General features: G+C 49.2%; 1 protein-coding gene across 2 annotated transcripts in view; it reads right to left on the bottom strand.

The window, feature by feature from the left end:
- The window catches only part of CDK12 (cyclin dependent kinase 12), an 86088-nt gene that overhangs the window by 20537 nt on the left and 40617 nt on the right, over positions 1–24934 (bottom strand). For both annotated transcript variants that reach the window (XM_044296801.1, XM_044296802.1), the window contains exons 10-12: positions 13562–13678; positions 4216–4347; positions 2419–2621 (exon numbers count right to left, since the gene is read on the bottom strand). In XM_044296801.1, coding sequence (XP_044152736.1) covers positions 2419–2621; positions 4216–4347; positions 13562–13678 — 452 coding nt within the window. The remainder of the gene's footprint in view (positions 1–2418; positions 2622–4215; positions 4348–13561; positions 13679–24934) is intronic.

Below are 24934 nucleotides of genomic sequence, written 5' to 3'. Positions count from 1 at the left end.
GGAGTCCCAGTTTAATCGCTGGGGCTCCGATCGGTAACCATGGCAACCAGGAAGCTACTGCAGCCCTGGTTGCCATGGTTACTTAGCAATAGTACAACAGTAGAAGATTCAGACTTGCCTGCTTGCTGCTGCGATGTCTGTGAACGGCCGGGAGCTCCTCCTACTGGTAAGTGACAGTTCTTTAGCAATGCGCCGCACAGACCTTTCACTTACCAGTAGGAGGAGCTCCCGGCCGGTCACAGACATCGCAGCAGCAAGCAGGTAAGTATGAATCTTCTACTGTTGTACTATTGCTAAGTAACCATGGCAACCAGGACTGCAGTAGCTTCCTGGTTGCCATGGTTACCGATCGGAGCCCCAGCGATTAAACTGGGGCTCCGATCGGAACTCCGCTGCCACCAATGATGGGGGGATGGGAGGCCGCACACTGCCACCAATGTTGTTACTGCTATAGAGGGAGGGGGGCAGATGGTGGTTGGCACACTGTGCCACCAACGATTTAATACAATAGAGGGAGGGAGGGAGGGGGGGCGATGGTGGGGGCACACTGTGCCACCAACGATTTATTACAATAGAGGGAGGGAGGGGGGGGCGCGATGGTGGGGGCACACTGTGCCACCAACGATTTAATACAATAGAGGGAGGGAGGGAGGGGGGGGGGGGGGCGATGGTGGGGGCACACTGTGCCACCAACGATTTATTACAATAGAGGGAGGGAGGGGGGGGCGCGATGGTGGGGGCACACTGTGCCACCAACGATTTATTACAATAGAGGGAGGGAAGGGGGGGCCCGATGGGGGGCGCACACTGTGCCACCAACGATATTCAAACTGGGGAGGGGGGGGGAGGGTCTGCCCCCTGCTGCCTGGCAGCCCTGATCTCTTACAGGGGAATATGATAGTACAATTAACCCCTTTAGGTGCCGCACCTGAAGGGGTTAATTGTGCTATCATATCCCCCTGTAAGAGATCGGGTGCTGCCAGGCAGCAGGGGGCAGTCTTGTACAAAGTTTGTAGTGTACTCTAACCTGAAGCGTCCCCATCACCATGGGAACGCCTCTGTTAGAATATACTGTCGGATCTGAGTTTCACGAAGTAGCTCATATCAGACAGTATATTCTAACATAGAGGCGTTCCCATGGTGATGGGGACGCTTCAAGTTAGAATATACCATCGGATTGGAGAAAACTCCAATCCAATGGTATAAAAGAACTCCAGACTTTACATTGAAAGTCAATGGGGACGGATCCGTTTGAAATGGCACCATATTGTGTCAACATCAAACGGATCCGTCCCCATTGACTTGCATTGTAATTCAGGACGGATCCGTTTGGCTCCGCACGGCCAGGCGGACACCAAAACGACTTTTTTTTTTCATGTCCGTGGATCCTCCAAAAATCAAGGAAGACCCACGGACGAAAAAACGGTCACGGATCACGGACCCACGGACCCCGTTTTTGCGGACCGTGAAAAAAAACTGTCGTGTGCATGAGGCCTTTGTCTCATTTTTTTACAGCACAGAAACCTGACATTTTAAAGGGAATCTGTCACCTATTTTGAGCATATAAAACTGTTAACATAGCAATGTGTAATAAAGTACCTTCATTCCCGCATGGGTCTTCTTTCTTTTATTTAACTTTTCATTTAGATGAAAAAGCAATTTTTCTGATATGCTAATTAAGCCTCAAGGTGCCTAGAGTGGCGTTATTACTCTTCTCTAGTGCCCAGTAACACCCCCCTGCAGTGCCCAGCCCGCCTCTAAAGAAATTTACTCCCACATCCTTGCTGAACGGTGCCGCCCACTCCACTAAGTCATGTAATTTATTCACCCCACCATCCTTGCGTCCTCCGAAATCCCGCGCAGTCGCAGTATCGCTGACTGCCCGCGCCTGTACGATACTCTGGCTCCTGAGGCAACAGCGCTCTGATTACATCACTGGGCTCGGCGCATGCCCAGTGACACTATTGAGGCTGTTGCCCTCAGGAGCCTGAGTATCGTACAGGCGCAGGCAGTCAGCGATACTGCGGCTGCGCGGGATTTCAGAGGCCAAGAAAGGAGGACGCAAGTATGGTGGGGTGAATAAATTACATGACTTAGTGGAGTGGGCGGCACCGTTCAGCAAGGATATGGGAGTAAATTTCTTTAGAGGCGGGCTGGGCACTGCAGGGGGGTGTTACTGGGCACTAGAGAAGAGTAATAACGCCACTCTAGGCACCTTGAAACTTAATTAGCATATCAGGAAAATCACTTTTTCATCTAAATGAAAAGTTAAATAAAAGAAAGAAGACCCATGCTGGAATGAAGGTACTTTATTGCACATTGCTATGTTAACAGTTTTATATGCTCAAAATAGATGACAGATTCCCTTTAACAGGGGTGTGTAGACTTTTTATATCCACTGTATGTATGTGCCCTCACCCGAGTCTGCTGTTCCAGTCTCCACTTTAGCAGGTTCAGGAGGTGCAGGGCTATTGTTCTTGATAGGGTCTGCTGCAGGCACCGACACACTTTCCTTTCGTGGAGCTTTAATGGCAGGAGGTTCCTCTATAACAATGCCGCTCTGCCGCTGTCTCCTCCTCTTCTTACTCCAAAGTTCATGGCAGTCCTGCCAATGTGGAAGACTGCAAGTAGAGAGAGTTAAAATAATTTAAATAAATATGTTCAGACATAAAACATAGCTATTGGTATTAAATATTGAATATCCCTTTAGCTTAGGCTACTTTCACATCTGCGCCTTCCCTTTCCACTATTGACATCCGTCAAAGCATTGCAATAGTGGGGTACAAAACGCTTCTATTTTGTCCCCATTTATTGTCAATGGAGACAAAACTGAACGGAACAAAACGCAGTGCACCAGAATGCATTCCGTTCCATTTGGTGGCGTTCCCATCGCAAGCAGCGTTTTTCTGTCCGCGATGTGGTGCGGAGCAAGACGGATCAGTCATGACTCATAATGTAAGCCAATAGGGACGGATCAGTTTTCTCTGACACAATAAAAACTGATCCATCCCCCATTGACTTTCAATGGAGTTCATGACGGGTCAGTCATTGCTATGTTAAAGATAATACAACTGGATCTGTTCATGACGGATGCAGACGGTTGGATTATCATGATGGAAGCGTTTTTTGCTGATCCATCATGTATCCAGCAAAAATGCTGAAGTGAAAGTAGCCTTATTAAAGTGCCAAAACCTGCATGTGTTTTATTGCATTGGGGGGGCCATTTTTAGCTGAGCAGTGGAAAAAACTGATGGTGGTTAAAAGAGATGCAACAAGAGAACTATATTAGGCAGAGGTAACGTGTGCACCAGGACAAGGAATGGCGTGCTTGCCTGTGGTTGAGCTCTGTCAGACTAACCAATATGAAAGTCGGACTGGACTCTTCAAAGCTTTATTTTAGGGCACAGAAGCAAAAAACAGCATTTCAGCACACATGCCTTCAAGCTTTTTTTGTCGTCTGACCTGACCATATACATTTTTGGGTCTGATCAATTACGGTGTTTTGAGACTGAACTAAAGTGTAATGCTTGTTTCAAAAATTTCTTAAGCGTTATATTGACATGTCAAATGGTTTTATCGGTTGGGGACTCTTTGACGAGACATACACTCAAATGAGGAGGTAAATGTCCTCAGCCGAGTGTTGTCTCACCTGCATAGTGAAGACTGGCTCATGTACTTACTGTGCAGCCTTCGTTTATGTAGCCAGGAGAGACTGCTCTGCTGAGCACGATTGCCTGCTTGTATTAGTGATCAGTGGGGTTTAAACACCAGGACCACCACCAACCAAATCTTTTGACATGTCATTATGATATTACAAGTTTATGGAAACAGGTACATTTAAATTGCAGAGTTTAGCAATCTGGAGTTTGTCTTTTTTTTTTTATTTAACTTCATTGTTGCTTTGACAGCTGTTATTGTTAACTTGTCAATTTATTATTCTGCGTACAAAATAACATTTTTTTCAGTACAGATCTATTAGTTACTTGTTTTTAGCATTTTTCCCGCCCTCTTTTGAAAAAAATAATTGGTAATGTTATCAGACAATTTTCCGCAATTCCCCAATGAGTTATAGCAAACTCAAAATATCACCCACTCTCAGCTACACTTTTCCATCAGGATTTAATTTTAGTCTTACAACACAAGGAACAGGTGTAAGAAAATTATGAATAACATGCTTAGAATATATGAAGTATTAATATTTATATAAATGCTTACTCAGGTGGTGGCATCTTATGGACATCTACATCCTTTAGAAAGTCACTCAGAAGAGCCTGCTCTGCAGTGCAACGCTTATTAGGGTCCAGGGTTAGCATGTGGTCCAACAGATCCAGTGCAGGGGTGGGGATGCTGATTGAGAAGGGGGAAGAAAAAAAATAAATAAAAATACACAAATTGAAGTCAAAAGACAACATAATAGCTTAGCTATATTCTTAAGGGGACTCACAGATTCAAGAACAAACAAAAAACACACGAACAAAAAAAAAAAAAAAAAAAAAAAAAAAAGTCCAGCATGTAGGTGTTTTTGTTTTGTCCAGTACAAAAAACTAAAAAAAAAAAAAAAAAAAAAATATCCTGAACAGAAACTGTTCATCTCAATTATGTGTCAAATCCGGCACTTCCATTATTTCCATTGTTCTGCTCCTCTAATGGAAATATTGGATTTTTGTACTTACCGTAAAATCTGTTTCTAGTTCAATGCATTGGGGGACACAGTACCATGGGTATATGCCCGGCTACCACTAGGAGGCACTAGATATCAAAAAAGGTTGGCTCCGTCCAGGTGGGCTATACCCTCTCCACAGCACAAGGCTATTCAGTTTGAACCAATAGCAGTAGGAGAGAGAAACAAAAGCGAAGAACCAACATGTCCTGGACCGAGAAAGGAAAAGAGAACAGCAGCCCGGGAACAGCGAGAGTAAGTAAAAACAAACAGAGGATGGGATCTGTGTCCCCCAATGCATTGAACGAGAACAAATTTTACAGTAAGTACACAAATCCAATTTTCTCGTTAATAGCATTGGGGGACACAGTACCATGGGTACAGACCCAACAAGACAAAATAGACAATAAGGGTGCCTGGCAGGAGTTAAAATGCCTGGAAAAAGGACGGAAGCAGTCCTCAACCAAAGACAAAAACTTTAAGTTGTCTCAGACCAAAACACGGCTAGTCCGTGGCCAACCACATGTAAAGGCCATGGTAGAGAGGAAACAACGAAGCACTGGAGGATAAACGCTTGGGAGAAATCAGAACAAAGACTCACAAGGGAAGGGAGCGAGCCTCCTTTCACAGCAAGGAAAGGGGGAAAGAGAAACATCCTATGAGAAGGTGGAAACCTCTTTCTGTCAGAGAAAACAGCCAACCGCTTGGATGAGGGGGGTCTAGGTAACGGTCAGGGGAAGGGAACGTAAAGACCTGCTTCCCATACAGAGCAGGCGAGGAACAAACCTCTGAAAGACATAATATCGCTATGAAATGTAAGACCAGAGATATCACTGGCCACAAAGTCACAGGGAAAAAAGGAACCAGTTGCAGGTCTGGTAATAGAAGCGGAGACCCACTGGTGTGAGAGATCTTGGAGTAGATAGAGAGGACTCCAAACATCCTAAGGAGAAACAGTTCTCCAAACGAGGGAAAGCTCCGTCCCAAAAGTGACCAATACGATGTAAACTGCAAATCATAGCACTAAAATACTATGTACCAGGTACTTGACCTGGGAAGATAAAACAGGGGCTCAAGAAGGGTCTAAAGGACCTGACCACCTAAGCACAACAATAGCCAGAAAACCAAAGGAAATCACATCGGCCATGGGTGACCAACCATCCCAAGGGTAGTGACTAGCCAACTGTATAACACTGTCCCAGTCTGGATTTGGTAAAAGTATCGTATACAGGCGAGAGACAAAAGGACGGCACTCACCGCGATGCGTAGTTAAACTTTCTTTATTCTTTCGGTAGGAAGCGGACAGCATATATGAGTGCTCCAGCTGAATAGGCGACGGCTGTTTCGCACCTCAGTGCTTCATCTGGCCCGTAATCAGGTGAGACACTTCATCTGCTCTTAAGAGGTTTCAGACTGTGACGCGATTCCCCCTGCGCCCTACCCGGTCAAAGCACCTGCCCGACGCCTACCTGAGTTCGTCAGAAGAGATTGCGTCACATTGAAAGATACATATTAAAACAAACATTTAAAAAGTACCATAACTAAAAAATCATAGTGCAACACATCCATGCGAGTGATTATGTGCCTATAAGAAAATGCCCATATCAATTTTATCGTTTAGACCCAGGGATCCCATTGCATCTGAACGCAAGATCCATTTACTTTCCCTCCTTAGGAGCTCTTTGTGTCTATCGCCCCCTCGTGGTAAGCTGTGCACCAGCTCTATACCCGCAAAACTAGATTTAAGGCGTACCCTATCCCGTCGTTTCTAAAATGGGGTCACTTTTTTGGAGTTTATACTCTGGGGGTGCATCAGGGGGGCTTCAAATGGGACATGGTGTCAAAAAAAAAAACAGTCCAGCAAAATCTGCCTTACAAAAACCGTATGGCATTCCTTTCCTTCTGCGCCCTGCCATGTGCCCGTACAGTGGTTTACGAACACATATGGGGTGTTTCTGTAAACTACAGAATCAGGGCCATAAATAATGAGTTTTGTTTGGCTGTTAACCCTTGCTTTGTAATTGGAAAAAAAATATTAAAATGGAAAATCTGCCCAAAAAGTGAAATTTTGAAATTGTATCTCTATTTTCCATTAAATCTTGTGCAACACCTGAAGGGTTAACAAAGTTTGTGAAATCAGTTTTGAATACCTTGAGGGGTGTAGTTTCTTAGATGGGGTCATTTTTATGGAGTTTCTACTCTAGGGGTGCATCAGGGGACTTCAAATGGGACATGGTGTCAAAAAAACAGTCCAGCAAAATCTGCCTTCCAAAAACCATACGGCGCACCTTTCACTCTACGCCCCGCTGTGTGGCCGTACAGTAGTTTACGGCCACATATGGGGTGTTTCTGTAAACGGCAGAGTCAGGGCAATAAAGATACAGTCTTGTTTGGCTGTTAACCCTTGCTTTGTTAGTGGAAAAAATGGGTTAAAATGGAAAATTAGGCAAAAAAAAAATCAAATTCTCAAATTTCATCCCCATTTGCCAATAACTCTTGTGCAACACCTAAAGGGTTAACAGTTTATGTAAGCCTCGCAAAGTGACTTCAGAGCTGTAGTGGTCCCTAAAAATTGGGTTTTTGTAAATTTCAGAAAAATTTCAAGATTTGCTTCTAAACTTCTAAGCCTTATAACATCCCCAAAAAATAAAATATCATTCCCAAAATGCTACAAACATGAAGTAGGCATATAGGGAATGTAAAGTCATCACAATTTTTGGGGGTATTACTATGTATTACAGAAGTAGAGAAACTGAAACTTTGAAATTTGCGAATTTTTCAAAATTTTTGGTAAATATGGTATTTTTTATGCAAAAAAATTAACTTTTTTGACCCAATTTTAGCAGTGTCATGAAGTACAATATGTGACGAAAAAACAATCTCAGAACGGCCTGGGTAAGTCAAAGCGTTTTAAAGTTATCAGCACTTAAAGTGATACTGGTCAGATTTGCAAAAAATGGCCAAGTCCTTAAGGTGAAATAGGGCTGAGTCCTTAAGGGGTTAATAAGTGGGATTTCTTGACTTATAAATGGGGTTGGGACCATCAGTTGCGTTGTGGAGAAGTCAGGTGGATACAAAGCCGATAGTCCTACTGAATAGACTGTTAGAATTTGTATTATGGCAAGAAAAAAGCAGCTAAGAAAAACGAGTGGCCATCATTACTTTAAAGGGAACCTGTCACCGAGATTTTGTGTATAGAGCTGAGGACATGGGCTGCTAGATGGCCGCTAGCACATCCACAGTATCCAGTCCCCATAGCTCTGTGTGCTTTTATTGTGTAAAAAAACGATTTGATACATATGCAAATTAACCTGAGATGAGTCCTGTATGTGAGATGAGTCAGGGACAGGACTCATCTCAAGTTAATTTGCATATGTATCAAATTGTTTTTTTTACACAATAAAAGCACACAGAGCTATGGGGACTGGGTATTGTGCATGTGCTAGCGGCCATCTAGCAACCCATGTCCTCAGCTCTATACACAAAATCCAGGCGACAGGTTCCCTTTAAGAAATGAAGGTCAGTCAGTCCGAAAAATTGGGAAAACTTTTAAAGTGTCCCCAAGTGCAGTCACAAAAACCATCAAGCGCTACAAAGAAACTGGCTCACATGCGGACCGCCCCAGGAAAGGAAGACCAAGAGTCACCTCTGCTGCGGAGGATAAGTTCATCCGAGTCACCAGCCTCAGAAATCGCAGGTTACCAGCAGAGAAAAAAACCTATGACCTGGCTAGAGAGTTGGGGACTGAAAGGCAACCGTAGGTGCGGGCACTGTTCGTGCTGTAGGTTGAATCCCCAATGGAATACCTTAAGGTTTGGAGGGGTGCAACAAAGTTAGCACCCTCATTACCTGTAAAAGCAAATACGTGGTTTACCTTAACAAGTGTATATGCGGCAGGTTTTATATAGGCAAAACGATCAGGTGTCTCCATGAAAGGATTAGGGAACATGTAAATTCACTCACCACAGGGAAAGGCTGCTCGCGGCTAATAGATCACTTGAGAGAGGAACATGCAGGAAACCATTCCACCCTTAGTTTTGCAGGTATAGAACTGGTGCACAGATTACTACAAGGGGGCGATAGACACAAAGAGCTCCTAAGGAGGGAAAGTAAATGGATCCTGCGTTCAGATGCAATGGGATCCCTGGGTCTAAACGATAAAATTGATATGGGCATTTTCCTATAGGCACAATCACTCGCATGGATATGTTGCACTGGGATTTTTTAGTTATGGTACTTTTTAAATGTTTGTTTTAATATGTATCTTTCAATGTGACGCAATCTCTTCTGACGCACTCAGGTAGGCGTCGGGCAGGTGCTTTGCCGGGTAGGGCGCAGGGGGAATCGCGTCACAGTCTGAAACCTCTTAAGAGCAGGTGAAGTGTCTCACCTGATTACGGGCCAGATGAAGCACTGAGGGGCGAAACGGCCGTCGCCTATTCAGCTGGAGCACTCATATATGCTGTCCGCTTCCTACCGAAAGAATAAAGAAAGTTTAACTCGCATCACGGTGAGTGCCGTCCTTTTGTCTCTCATCTGTATACAATGTATTGAAGTTATAACCGTCTGGTTACATGTGAGACAGAGCACTGCCGACAGTGTATACTTTGCAAGCATACCCGCTAAGCTCCCAGGTGACTAGTTGCTGATGTAAGGAAAGGGGTTCTCTTCTGTTATATGCAGTGCCACTCCGACTTTTTCTACAACCATAATTTGGTAAAAGAATCGCCAAACATCCATATGTCAGAAAGGATGCAGACGTTAGCAGGGAAAGCCGGGAGAGACTACACTGACATGTAGAAACCAGCTACCAGCAGAGCACAATTAAACCCCCAGGGAAGGAACCGACAGGTGCAGACAACGGCCAGGTCTAGGGAACGGCCCTTCTGTCATGTAGCACAACTAATCAGAAAACATAAGGGAGTACCAAGAACACCCGGACCATGGAAGAGGTACGGGACCATGTCCGATACCAGAGCAAGCCGCGGAAAAGTTCACCCACCGGCAGGAGTGTGGCACTCACTAGTCCTGTCACAGCCTTATCAGAGAGGACGTCCAGCAAAGACGCTTGTCATTGACCACCCAGAAGGATTCTGTATGGTGGAGGATATCAGCGATGACCCAAAACTGCAGTAGCAGCTGGTGCTCGCAACGCAGTGTACCCTTGCAGGAAAGAACATCCAGTGGAGATCCCTGTACTCTGCCAGGACTGTGCCATGTAACTCTGTGAAAAGAAAGCAGAGGAGCAGTAATAACGCAAATACTCCATCATGAAATGGGGTAATGCGGCGGTGCAGCATGCAGAAGTACTTTACAGGGTTGACAAAAAACAATCCTAGCATGCCAGCCAACAACTTGCCCATGGGGAGAGAGCAGTTGTCTGGTGCATAACAGGACTGGGATAGTCTTGTCAAATACTGCGTCAGGCAATGAGGAAAAATCATTACTAGTACAGAGACAAAGAAGACTAGAGGGCCTGGTTCCGGAGGAACTGCACCTGGTGCCGAATCTGAACAGGCCAGCCATATACTGAAACTAACAAAGCAACTCTACTCCGCCCAGGAAGCGGGAGACATATGGATACCACGTATGACATGTATGCTAGAAGCAGAAAAGAGTGATGAATACAGCATCAGGAGATTGAAACACCACTCCACGTGAATGGGGGGGCCAAATGATTGCCTATCACAGATCAGAGCCAGGGAAGGGAGGTATACGCCCAGTAATGCAGGCACCGTATGGGCCGCAGATTGTACCAATTGGGCATAGCTCCTGGAGATACTGCAAATACTCTGCCTATAATAGGAGTAATGTGGCTACATGGAGCTCATTATAATGAGAGTGGAACACAGCTACGGCATTGGAAATGCTACAGTATATGGAGGCCGTACGGGTACTCTACCTAATAATGGAGAAATACGGCTGTGTAGTGCAGACTTAAAACCAGACATGTGTAAAGGGTATAGCATCTGGAGATGGCACAGGAACTCCACGTCAGAGAGGAGCAATGCCTGCGTGGTACGCACTAGAACCAAAGAAGTGCAATAGCTAACGCATTTGAAGATGGCCACTATACCTGGCCTAGTAAGGGAGAAATAGGGCTGCATGGTGCATCATAGAACCAGAGAGGTGTAACGGCTACAGCAAATCTGGAAATGGTACAGGTACTCTACCTCTAAAGGGAGCAATGTGGCTGCTTGATGCACACTAGAAGTGTAATGGCTACAGCCCCTGGAGATGGAGCACCATAGAACCAGACAGGTGTACTGACTACAGCATCTGGAGATGGTACAGGTACACTACCTATGGAGGGAGTAATGTAGCTGCTCGGATATGGCTGCATAGTGTACTCTAATGGCTACAGGCACTCACTCTGGTGAACCAGGGCTCCCTCTATATATGGTTGCGTGTCGCACGCTAGCACCAGAATGGCTGTTTTGGCTACAGCACCTAAAGGAAACACTCTCCGACTAGGATGGTGTGTAGAATATAGCCCTTGGTACAGAGAAATAGCTGCAGTGCTGGGTACAGCATTTGGCAGTGGTAGAAGTACCCCCCTGTTAAGGGGAAGGTGTACATTCCTGGGGCACCATGTAGGTGTGCTGGCATGCTAACCACGTGGCGGGTTGACTTACCTTGTGCAGCCAGGGGAGCGCCATCCGAAAGACCACTAGAGGGGATACCAACTCTGGAGAGGAGAGGTTCCTCAGTGGACATTTGTCTTTAACCACCCAGAGAGAATCTGTATGGTGGAAGACCGCCTAATGCTCTGTTACAAAGAGAGAATCGGAGCAGAGGTGTCCCCGAGGCAGCGGATGGAATGGCAGGGAAAGGTTTGTCACCAGCCCCAGACCTGTCCTGGGAGAGATCAAAGGATGCCGAGGAGGAGTGGGACAGGGTTGTGACAACCAGAGGTCGTCTGCAGGACCTAGCAGAGTGTGCCCCATCCGCGGAAGGGTCCATGGGAGGGCAGAGGTGGCCGGAATTTTTAGACAGGCAGTCGGTGCAGCGTCTGTCGGACATGATTCCCTATGGCTTGGGACAGGGAAGAGGCCCAGTCAGGAGAGACCGACGGAGAAGTAGGTCAGGGCGTCATGAAAGGGCCTGGGAGGGACTGTGCTCAAACAGGGACAGGCTGACAGAGTGGCAACCCTTTATCGCCCCGGGCGCACCCAAATACATGCAACCCCCGAGGGGGGCTGGGAATGGGAGTCCTCAGAAAGAGAACATGAGAGGTGAGAGGGAGCCTGAAAAAGAAGCCAGCCAAAGGCAGTCTACTGGATGCCAGAGGCCGAGTCCCCAAAGAGGTGCTGCATCAGCTGCAGAATCTCAGACAGAAAGGACCCCCCTGCTGGCAAGATGGAGGCTATTTCTTCTAAAAAAAAAAAAAAAAAAAAAAAAAAACAGCATCCACAGGGTAAAAGTCCACGCTTGGCTGGCATAGGAGGAACCCCTCCAGAAGCCGAGAGGAGCGGGGATGGGCCAGCAAAAGCCTGGGAAACGAGGGAAGGGGGAGGAAGAGGATGTGGCCTAGGCGTGACAGAAGCCCGGGCCTCAATTAGGTGGCCAGAAAAGGTGCGCCGTCGGCGGGATGGAACCGCGGGAGTCCGGGGGCCCTCTGGAATGAAAAAAAACAAAAACCGGTGAGGGGGCTCCTGAGAGGAGCGACGCTCAAAGAGAGGAAAGACAAGGCAAAAGGAGCACCAGGGGCGGGCCGGAGAAAACGCAGGGAAAAGCCGGGAACTAAAGTAGATGGGAGGCCGCAAAGGAAGCAGAGTGGCCAGGGAGAAGAGAGAAGGACCCCAGGGAGGAGAAAGCAAGGGTTACCCCCTCTCTCCCAGAGGGAGAAATACCTCCCCGCCTGGGGGAGAAGGGGTTAAAGAAGGGGGAATAGCACCGGCAAAGTGGATGCCATCCCTGGCCACAACAGGGGACCTAACCCAGGACCCCCACTAACTCTGGGACAGGGACGCAGGGGAAATACTCACTGTCCGATGTCTTCGGGCGCCGCAGGGTCACCCCATCGGCAGACTCAACACGGGAACCGTGGGAATGCCTATATGCCACTGCGGATGCAGTCAATGGGGACTGGCGAGGTACCTGAGTATGCGCCCGCAGGGGGTGCAACTAAAGTGGGAGCCCATGATGGAGCACCTGCTTGCAGCAGGTGGAAACCTGCAGAAGAGAGAAAAAAGTTAAGATGAAAAAATAAAATAGCAGCAAGACCTGCAGGAAAAAACGCAGGTCAGGTCTGCCTCCTACGGACACTAGACTAAAACTGAATAGCCTAGTTCTGTGGAGAGGGTATAGCCCACCTGGGCGGAGCCAACCTTTTTTGATATCTAGTGCCTCCTAGTGGTAGCCGGGCATATACCCATGGTACTGTGTCCCCCAATGCCATTAACGAGAAAGAGCGGTTGTGTGAACTTACCCTCAGAGGGGTATTCCGGTAACTGGACAGGGGATCACTAATCGATGGGGGTCCCATGCGGTGACTCACAGCATTCACGGTCCCATTCCCCAATCCTGATCGAGTGGAGGGTTGAAGAATGGGCTCTGTCACTCTATTCAATCTAAACTGGACTGCCAGAAATGGCCGAGTGCTGTACTTGGCCATATCTGGCAGTCCCATAGAGAATGAACGGAGTAATAGGGATTTATACTGGTCCGGCTGATTCATCAGTGTGGGGTTAACGGACTGCCATTTTTGGGAATGGAGGGGGTCCCAGCTGGCAGACTCCCACCAATCAGTTAGTTATCCCCTATCCAGTGGAGAGGGGATAACTTATAGTTACTGGAATACCCCTCTAAGTATTCAGTTTATTCAGTCTGACTTCCCCATTTTGGTAAGTCACACCAGACTGCACATACATAATATACTGAAAAACAAATCTGACTCACAAGGAGAATTCCTCTCGTAACCGTCGTCTATACTGTTTCTTGGGTTTCATGGTGTTAAAATATGGCAATTTAATGACATCTGGCCAGACAGCAGGGCAGGGACTTCCACAGAGACGACTAGAAGAGCATAAAAACAGAATTAATTCTGTAAGAAAAAAATATTCTACATTGACTTCAATTTTGACATACACTCACCTAAAGAATTATTAGGAACACCATACTAATACGGTGTTGGACCCCTTTTGCCTTCAGAACTGCCTTAATTCTACGTGGCATTGATTTAACAAGGTGCTGATAGCATTCTTTAGAAATGTTGGCCATATTGATAGGATAGCATCTTGCAGTTGATGGAGATTTAAGGGATGCACATCCAGGGCATGAAGATCCCGTTCGACCACATCCCAAAGATGCTCTATTGGGTTGAGATCTGGTGACTGTGGGGGCCATTTTAGTACAGTGAACTCATTGTCATGTTCAAGAAACCAATTTGAAATGATTTGAGCTTTGTGACATGGTGCATTATCCTGCTGGAAGTAGTCATCAGAGGATGGGTACATGGGGGTCATAAAGGGATGGACATGGTCAGAAACAATGCTCAGGTAGCCCGTGGCATTTAAACGATGGCCAATTAGCACTAAGGGGCCTAAAGTGTGCCCAAAAAACATTCCCCCCCACCATTACACCACCACCAGCCTGCACAGTGGTAACAAGGCATGATGGATATATGTTCTCATTCTGTTTACGCCGAATTCGGACTCTACCATTTGAATGTCTCAACAGAAATCGAGACTCATCAGACCAGGCAACATTTTTCCAGTCTTCAACAGTCCAATTTTGGTGAGCTTGTGCAAATTGTAGCCTCTTTTTCCTATTTGTAGTGGAGATGAGTGGTACCCGGTGGAGTCTTCTGTTGTTGTAGCCCACCTTTCTTTCCCATTCTGACATTCAGTTTGGAGTTCAGGAGATTGTCTTGACCAGGACCACAACACTACATGCATTGAAGCAACTGCCAAGTAATTGGTTGACTAGATAATCGCATTAATGAGAAATAGAACAGGTGTTCCTAATAATTCTTTAGGAGAGTGTAAATATCGCACACATTTCTTCTACTATTGTTATGCCCATAAAGTTAAAAGGGTTGTTCCATCACTACAACTTAATTCCTATTCTAAGGCGGGAGCCCATGTTCCTCCATTGGAATCAAGTGGCAAAGACGCATAAGGATAGGGGATAAGTTGTTATACCAGGAAAACACATTTGAAGGTTCACTTTAACCACCTCCGGACCGCCTAACGCAGATGTGCGGTCCGGAGGTGGCAGCCCTGCGCACGACGACGCATATACGCGTCATCTCGCGAGGGCCGGGATTTCCTGTGAACGCGCGCTCACAGGAACGGAAGGTAAGCGAGTGGATCTCCAGCCTGCCAGCGGCGATCGCTCGCTGGCAGGCTGGAGATCCGAATTTTTTAACCCCTAACAGGTATATTAGACGCTGTTTTCATAACAGCGTCTAATATACCTCCTACCTGGTCCTCTGGTGGTCCCTTTTGTTAGGATCGACCACCAGAGGACTCAGGTAGCTCAGTACAGTCGCACCAAACACCACACTACACCCCCCCCCCCCCCCGTCACTTATTAACCCCTTATAAACCCCTGATCACCCATGATCACCCTATATAAACTCCCTGATCACCCCCCTGTCATTGATCACCCCCCTGTCATTGATCACCCCCCTGTCATTGATCACCCCCCTGTCATTGATCACCCCCCTGTCATTGATCACCCCCCTGTCATTGATCACCCCCCTGTCATTGATCACCCCCCTGTCATTGATCACCCCCCTGTCATTGATCACCCCCCTGTCATTGATCACCCCCCTGTCATTGATCACCCCCCTGTCATTGATCACCCCCCTGTCATTGATCACCCCCCTGTCATTGATCACCCCCCTGTCATTGATCACCCCCCTGTCATTGATCACCCCCCTGTCATTGATCACCCCCCTGTCATTGATCACCCCCCTGTCATTGATCACCCCCCTGTCATTGATCACCCCCCTGTCATTGATCACCCCCTGTCATTGATCACCCCCCTGTCAGGCTCCGTTCAGACGTCCGCATGATTTTTACGGATCCACGGATACATGGATCGGATCCGCAAAAAGCATACGGACGTCTGAATGGAGCCTTACAGGGGGGTGATCACCCATATACACTCCCTGATCACCCCCTGTCATTGATCACCCCCCTGTAAGGCTCCATTCAGACGTCCGCATGATTTTTACGGATCCATGGATCGGATCCGCAAAACACATGCGGACGTCTGAATGGAGCGTTACAGGGGGTGATCAATGACAGGCGGGTGATCACCCATATACACTCCCTGATCACCCCCTGTCATTGATCACCCCCCTGTAAGGCTCCATTCAGACATCCGCATGATTTTTACGGATCCATGGATCGGATCCGCAAAACACATGCGGACGTCTGAATGGAGCGTTACAGGGGGTGATCAATGACAGGCGGGTGATCACCCATATACACTCCCTGATCACCCCCCTGTCATTGATCACCCCCTGTAAGGCTCCATTCAGACGTCCGCATGTGTTTTGTGGATCCGATCCATGTATCCATGGATCCGTAAAAAATCATGCGGATGTCTGAATGGAGCCTTACAGGGGGGGGTGATCATTGACAGGGGGGTGATCACCCTGATCACCCCCTGTCATTGATAACCCCCCTGTAAGGCTCCATTCAGACGTCCGCATGTGTTTTGTGGATCCGTTCCATGTATCCATGGATCCGTAAAAAATCATGCGGATGTCTGAATGGAGCCTTACAGGGGGGGTGATCATTGACAGGGGGGTGATCACCCTGATCACCCCCTGTCATTGATAACCCCCCTGTAAGGCTCCATTCAGACGTCCGCATGTGTTTTGTGGATCCGATCCATGTATCCATGGATCCGTAAAAAATCATGCGGATGTCTGAATGGAGCCTTACAGGGGGGGTGATCATTGACAGGGGGGTGATCACCCTGATCACCCCCTGTCATTGATAACCCCCCTGTAAGGCTCCATTCAGACGTCCGCATGTGTTTTGTGGATCCGATCCATGTATCCATGGATCCGTAAAAAATCATGCGGATGTCTGAATGGAGCCTGACAGGGGGGGTGATCATTGACAGGGGGGTGATCACCCTGATCACCCCCTGTCATTGATAACCCCCCTGTAAGGCTCCATTCAGACGTCCGCATGTGTTTTGTGGATCCGATCCATGGATCCGTAAAAAATCATGCGGATGTCTGAATGGAGCCTTACAGGGGGGGGTGATCATTGACAGGGGGGTGATCACCCTGATCACCCCCTGTCATTGATAACCCCCCTGTAAGGCTCCATTCAGACGTCCGCATGTGTTTTGTGGATCCGATCCATGTATCCATGGATCCGTAAAAAATCATGCGGATGTCTGAATGGAGCCTTACAGGGGGGGGTGATCATTGACAGGGGGGTGATCACCCTGATCACCCCCTGTCATTGATAACCCCCCTGTAAGGCTCCATTCAGATGTCCGCATGTGTTTTGCGGATCCGATCCATGGATCCGTAAAAATTATACGGACGTCTGAATGGAGCCTTACAGGGGGGTGATCAATGACAGGGGGGTGATCAGGGAGTCTATATGGGTGATCACCCCCCTGTCATTGATCACCCCCCTGTCATTGATCACCCCCCTGTCATTGATCACCCCCCTGTCATTGATCACCCCCCCCTGGTAAGGCTCCATTCAGACATTTTTTTTGGCACAAGTTAGCGGAAATTTTTTGTTTGTTTTTGTTTTTGTTTTTTCTTACAAAGTCTCATATTCTACTAACTTGTGTCAAAAAATAAAATCTCACATGGACGCACCATACCCCTCACGGAATCCAAATGCATAAAGATTTTTAGACATTTATATTCCAGACTTCTTCTCACGCTTTAGGGCCCCTAAAAAGCCAGGGCAGTATAAATACCCCACATGTGACCCCATTTCGGAAAGAAGACACCCCAAGGTATTCCGTGAGGGGCATATTGAGTCCATGAAAGATTGAAATTTTTGTCCTAAGTTAGCGGAAAGTGAGACTTTGTGAGAAAAAAAAAAAAAAAAAAAATCAATATCCGCTAACTTATGCAAAAAAAATAAAAAATTCTAGGAACTCGCCATGCCCCTCATTGAATACCTTGGGGTGTCTTCTTTCCAAAGTGGGGTCACATGTGGGGTATTTATACTGCCCTGGCTTTTTAGGGGCCCGAAAGTGTGAGAAGAAGTCTGGGATCCAAATGTCTAAAAATGCCCTCCTAAAAGGAATTTGGGCCCCTTTGCGCATCTAGGCTGCAAAAAAGTGTCACACATGTGGTATCGCCGTACTCAGGAGAAGTTGGGGAATGTGTTTTGGGGTGTCATTTTACATATACCCATGCTGGGTGAGAAAAATATCTTGGTCAAATGCCAACTTTGTATAAAAAAATGGGAAAAGTTGTCTTTTGCCAAGATATTTCTCTCACCCACCATGGGTATATGTAAAATGACACCCCAAAACACATACCCCAACTTCTCCTGAGTACGGCGATACCAGATGTGTGACACTTTTTTGATGCCAAGGTGGGCAAAGGGGCACATATTCCAAAGTGCACCTTTCGGATTTCACCGGTCATTTTTTTTACAGATTTTGATTGCAAAGTTCTTCTCATACATTTGGGCCCCTAAATTGCCAGGGCAGTATAACTACCCCACAAGTGACCCCATTTTGGAAAGAAGACACCCCAAGGTATTCTGTGAGGGGCATGGTGAGTTCCTAGAATTTTTTATTTTTTGTCGCAAGTTAGTGGAATATGAGACTTTGTAAGAAAAAATAAAAAAAATAAAATCATCATCATTTTCCGCTAACTTGTGACAAAAAATAAAAAGTTCTATGAACTCACTATGCCCATCAGCGAATACCTTAGGGTGTCTACTTTCCGAAACGGGGTCATTTGTGGGGGTTTTCTACTGTTTGGGCATTGTAGAACCTCAGGAATCATGACAGGTGCTCAGAAAGTCAGAGCTGCTTCAAAAAGCAGAAATTCACATTTTTGTACCATAGTTTGTAAATGCTATAACTTTTACCCAAACCATTTTTTTTTTTTTGCCCAAACATTTTTTTTTTATCAAAGACATGTAGAACAATAAATTTGGCGAAAAATTTATATATGGATGTCGTTTTTTTTTTTGCAAAATTTTACAGCTGAAAGTGAAAAATGTCATTTTTTTGCAAAAAAATCGTTACATTTTGATTAATAACAAAAAAAGTAAAAATGTCAGCAGCAATAAAATACCACCAAATGAAAGCTCTATTAGTGAGAAGAAAAGGAGGTAAAATTCATTTGGGTGGTAAGTTGCATGACCGAGCGATAAACGGTGAAAGGAGTGTAGTGCCGAAGTGTAAAAAGGAGATTTTTGTATAACTTACCAGTTAAATCTCTTTCTCGCTCTTCCTTGGGGGACACAGACCTTGGGTATAGCTCAGCTCCCTAGGAGGCGTGACACTAAGTAAAACTGTTAAGCCCCTCCTCCATCAGCTATACCCTCAGCCTGGAGATAGAGGCTACCAGTTGCGTGTCCAAGTAGTGAAAGGATAACAACCAATAATGGAAACAACCAGCCAGCAACCCAACGGGGCGCCAGACCATAACCCTGTAACCAAACACAGAAGGGTGGGTGCTGTGTCCCCCAAGGAAGAGCGAGAAAGAGATTTAACTGGTAAGTTATACAAAAATCTCCTTTTCTCGCCCATTTTCCTTGGGGGACACAGACCTTGGGACGTTCAAGAGCAGTCCAAGAAGGGAGGGACCACAAACCCAAGGCGGAACACCACCAGAGCATCAGGAAACCGCTGCCTGCAAAACCAGGCGGCCCAAAGCAGCATCCGCTGATGCATGCGTATGCACCCTATAGAACTTTGTGAAAGTGTGCAGAGAGGACCAAGTGGCTGCTTTGCACAACTGTTCAGCCGAGGCCCGATGCCTCTGCGCCCAGGAAGCTCCGACTGCTCTGGTGGAATGAGCAGTGACGCCGAAAGGCGGAGGTCTGCCCTTGGCTCGATAAGCCTCAGACACCGCCAGTTTAATGAAACGGGCAATAGCCACCTTGGAGACCGCCAACCCTTTGCGCGAACCCTCCGGAACCACAAACAGGGAGTCCGTGCGCCGAAAGGACCCGGTGACCTCCAAGTAAATCCTCAACGCCTTGACCACATCCAGACGGTGCAGTTCCCGTTCTCTGGGGTGGGAAGGAGAGGGACAGAGCGACGGAAGGACGATGTCCTCATTGATGTGAAAGGCGGAGACCACCTTTGACAGGAAAGTCGGGACAGGCCGAAGCACAACCTTATCCTGGTGGAAGATCAGGAAAGGTTCGGAGCAAGAAAGAGCCGCTAACTCCGACACCCGTCGGAGAGACGTGACGGCCACAAGAAAGATGACCTTGCAGGACAGAAGGCGAAGGGAGACCTCCCGTAAAGGCTCGAAGGGGGCTGATTGGAGCGACGAGAGCACCACATTCAGGTCCCAGGAAGGAACTGGAGGGCGGTACGGCGGAACAGAGTGAGCCACCCCTTGTAAAAAGGTCTTAATTGGCCCTAGAGGGGCCAGGGGACGCTGGAGAAGAATTAGACAGCGCCGAAATCTGACCCTTCAGAGAACTGAGGCACAGACCCAGGTCCAGACCCGACTGGAGGAAGGACAGGATTGTGGGAAGAGAAAACCGGAGAGGTGGGATGCTCCGGGACTCACAGAACCCCAGATAGGACCTCCAAACCCGATAGTAGATCCTAGAGGATACGGGCTTACGAGCCCGGATCATGGTGCGGACTACGTCCGCGGAGAAACCCCGTCGCGTTAAGACGGCGGTCTCAATAGCCACGCCGTCAAACGTAGCGAGCCTAAATGCTCGTGGAAGATCGGTCCCTGAGAGAGAAGGTCTTCCCTGGAGGGCAGTGGCCACGGTGCGTCTGCCAACAGCAACATTAGGTCGGCGTACAAAGACCGGCGGGGCCAATCCGGGGCGATTAGAATCGCGGGAACGCCCTCTGCCGCGATCCTCCGATGAACCCGTGGCAGGAGGGGTAAAGGAGGAAAGACGTACAGAAGGGAGAATTCGCGCCACGGAAGGACGAGCGCGTCGGCGCCGTATGCCTTCGGGTCCCGTGCCCTGGCCAGGTATAGGGGGACCTTGTGGTTGAATTTGGAGGCCATGAGGTCCACGTCGGGGCGACCCCAGCGAAGACAAAGGGCTTCGAACACCTCTGGGTGCAGGGACCATTCTCCCGGGTCGATGGTGGACCGGCTGAGGAAATCCGCCGCCCAGTTGTCCACCCCCGGGATGTAAATCGCAGATAAGGCCGGCACGTGCGTCTCCGCCCAGAGGAGAATGAGGGTCACCTCTTGCATCGCTGCGAGTGCCTCCCTGATGGTTTATGTATGCCACAGCCGTGGCATTGTCCGATTGGATCCGAACAGGGTGGCCCCTCAGCAGATGGGTCTAGTGTCTGAGGGACAGAAGAAATCGCCCTCAGTTCCAGAATATTGATTGGAAGTCTGGACTCCGATAGAGACCAAACGCCCTGGACGGACCGGGGAGGGAAACCCCCCCCCCCCACCCCCGTAAGCTGGCATCTGTGGTAATCACCAGCCAGTTCAGTGGAAGGAAGGACTTCCCCCTTAGAGGGATATGCAACCACCAGCCGAGGGAAGCCCGAGCCAGGGGAGGCAGAAGAAAGGTCCTGTCCAGACTCCTCGGTGATTTGTCCCAGGCCGACAGAATTGCCCTCTGAAAGGTGCGGGATCGGAATTGTGCGAACGGCACCGCTTCGAAACAGGCAACCATCTTTCCCAACAACCGCATGCTGGATCTGAGGGAAGGGCGGTGATGACGGAGGAGACTGCGAACCGACCCGCGAAGGGCCAGACGCTTGTCCGACGGAAGGCGGACCTCCGCCAACTCTGTATCCAGGAGCATCCCCAGGAAGATCAGCCGTCTGGAGGGGGTAAGGGAAGATTTGGGGTGGTTGATAATCCAACCGAACCGCGTCAGGGTCTCCAGAGTGAGTTCCACACTGCGGGATGTCTGAGAGAAGGAGGGTGCCTTGACCAGGATGTCGTCCAAGTATGGGAGAAGAAAAACACTTCTTGAACGTAGAAGGGCCAAGACAGGGGCCAGGACCTTGGTGAACACTCGAGGAGCCGTCGCCAGACCAAAGGGAAGGGCGACGAATTGGAAGTGATCGTCCCCCACCGCAAAGCGCAGGAAGCGGTGATGACATGGAGCAACCGGAACGTGGAGGTATGCATCCTGAATGTCGATTGAGGCCATGAAATCCCCTCTTTCCAGGGAGGCCACTGCGGACCTGAGAGACTCCATCCGGAATCTCTGCAGTCGGAGAAAACGGTTCAGGCGTTTTAGGTCCAAGATCGGACGCACTGAGCCTTCCTTCTTGGGAACCACAAAGAGGTTCGAGTAGAACCCCCTGAACCTTTCCGTCGGAGGCACGGGGGCGACGACACCCTTGTCCATTAGAGAGTGAATGGCCGCGAAGAAGGCGGCCACTCGTACGGGATCTCGCGGAGGACGGGATCGGAAGAAACGGTCTGGCGGAATGGACGCAAATTCGATTTTGTATCCGCAAGATACAATCTCGGGCGCCCATGCTTCTGAGATGTGGGCCCGCCATACGTTCCTGAATAGGAGAAGGCGGCCCCCCACCCGGGTGGGTGGGGGCGCACCTTCAGGCAGAGGGCTGCTGGCCTGTGGGAGCCCGTGCAGGCTGGGACTTGCGCCAGGTAGTTTGCGTCCGAAAAAACGGCTTCTTGCGTCTATCCTGGGCTGGGCCAGAGGAAGAAGAACTGGCCGCGGGTCTAGACCCGGTGGGCTTGCGAAAGGATCGAAAAACGGGACGAACCAGCGCGACCACGGGGGGCGCCCATTGGCCTGGACTGGGGGAGGTGAGTACTCTTCCCACCCGTGGCCTCTGATATAAGTTCGTCCAGACGGGTTCCGAACAGGCGGGAACCCGTGAATGGTAGGCCGGCCAAAGAGCGTTTGGAAGCGGCGTCCGCCGCCCAAACCTTCAGCCAGAGTTCCCTCCTGACAGAAACTGCCAGGGCAGAGGAACGGGCAATGAGGGCACCCGCATCAAGGGAGGCCTCACAGACGAATTTTCCGGCCTGAACAATTAGTTGGGCTAAGGAACGGAGGTCCTGAACAGGGACGTCCGACCCTAACTCCCGTTCCAGTTGCAAACCCCATTCAGAGACCGCTTTGCCAACCCAGGCGGAGGCAAAGACCGGTCTAAGGGCCGAACCAGAGGCAGTAAATATGGCCTTGGAGAGGGATTCCGTACGACGGTCCTCAACAGACTGGAGGGAAGATCCGTCCTGTACAGGAATAGTAGTGCTTTTGGACAGGCGAGCCACGGGAGGATCAACCTTAGGCGGGGATGTCCACGTGGTCACAGAATCCGCTGGAAAGGGATAACAAATGTCCAGCTTTTTGGGTGTAATAAAGCGGACGTTAGGCCGAGTCCAAGCCTTGGATACCACAGAAGAAAAATCAGCGTGTATGGGAAAAACCTTGGAGGCCTGTTTGGGGCGGAGAAAGGACACGCCGGCCTGTTCAGAGCTGGGGGGGGTCATCGTGTAGCTGAAAGGTACAAGATGCCCCACCGCGGACGCCAATTTGGACGGAAGCTCTGAGTCCATGTCCACGTCCGAATCCGCCAGTTCTCCCTCAGAAAGCGTATCCCTTTGAGAGGATAGACTTGACTGAGCTCGCACGCATGGCGGAGAGAGCGAAGCATCTGGAGAAGATGTGCGCTCAACCCTTGAACGTTTCTGAGTATGCCGGGCCCTGGAAGATTCGCTGGGAGGCAGGGAACCAGTGGGGGCGGCAGAAACGGTAGTCCCAGCGGGTGCGACAGGGATTGTGGCAGCCTGCGGGAGAGGCGGTCTATCCACGAGACGGCCCACTACGTGTGTAAGGCTTTCCACCGCCTGAGACAGAGACCTAGCCCAGTCAGGGGGTTCAGAGGCACCGGGGGGCGTAGCGGGAAGCGGGCCCTGCACCGGGGCCTGACATGCAAGGCAATGCGGCTCAGATTGCCCACGCGGAAAAAGTTCCTTACAGGCGGTACAGGCATGGTACCAGGGTTTGGGGGCACCTGTGGGATCTGACATGCTGAAGTGTGGTTGTACTCTAATATAGAGACCACAAAGGGTTATAGCAGCTATGACCAGGAGGGTTAACTGTCCTACCAGTGCCTCAGAAGAACGTCAGGAGATGGCCCAGATCAGCAGCAGCAGAGAAGCAGTGAACAGCAGTGAGCAGCAGAGAGCAGCAGAGAGCGCCCACAGAAGCCGAGCGATGTACACAGGAGGTTAGAGTCCCCCACCGTGTCCCAGCTTCCTGTCAGGAGTGAGGAAGCGCGGGAAACCTCAGCAGAAAGCACGGGGAACAAGCTCCGCCCCCTCCAGCGCTTGAAATGTCTCCTGTGAAGGAGAACGTAGCTCCGCCCCCAAAATGACGCGCGCATAAGCCCCGCCCCCCGCCGGGCCCGCTAAGCCCCGCCCCCCGTTCTCGGCGGGAAGGGGGAGAGAGAGAAGAGAAAAATGGAGTCAGCCCCGAATGAGGGGGAGGGGGGGGGGGGGGGGAACGGCGTGGGGGTGCTGAGGATGCTGCTGTGCTGCATTGTCCTGCAGATGAGCGCTCAGAATGAGCGACCACGGGTGCCCCCCTTACCCAGAGGGGTAGATGCTGCAGATAGGGACGGGGTATGGGCTGGAATAGCCATCTCACCGTCCGACGTCTTCACCCTCAGTCCTTTCCAGCAGGGTCGCCCCTTCAGCCACTGGCACCGCAGTGGCAGGAAGCTGGAAGAGGGGCTTGGCGACCCCCTAGCTGGCGGGATGTAGGGGAGCCATTGCTGCCCAGATCCTCCTATTGCTTCTGTGGGGGAGGCAGCAGTGCAGATAAGTTGGCACTGGCGCAGCTCAACCCCGGGAGAGCAGAGAGGTCTAATGCGTCTCTGGTATCCCTAAGAAAAAATAAAATAACAAAATTAGAAGAAAAAGTAAAAATAACAAGGAGAAAACAGCCCTGCAGTAGCAGGGAGTGTCTTGCCTCCTTGGACACTAAGCTAAAACTGGTAGCCTCTATCTCCAGGCTGAGGGTATAGCTGATGGAGGAGGGGCTTAACAGTTTTACTTAGTGTCACGCCTCCTAGGGAGCTGAGCTATACCCAAGGTCTGTGTCCCCCAAGGAAAATGGGCGAGAAAAGTGCTCTGGTCATGAAGGGGGTTTCACC

The sequence above is a fragment of the Bufo gargarizans genome, chromosome 6 (genome assembly GCF_014858855.1).
Source record: "Bufo gargarizans isolate SCDJY-AF-19 chromosome 6, ASM1485885v1, whole genome shotgun sequence".
Taxonomy (NCBI): Eukaryota; Metazoa; Chordata; class Amphibia; order Anura; family Bufonidae; genus Bufo; species Bufo gargarizans.
This window is presented reverse-complemented; position numbering and strand designations above follow the sequence as displayed.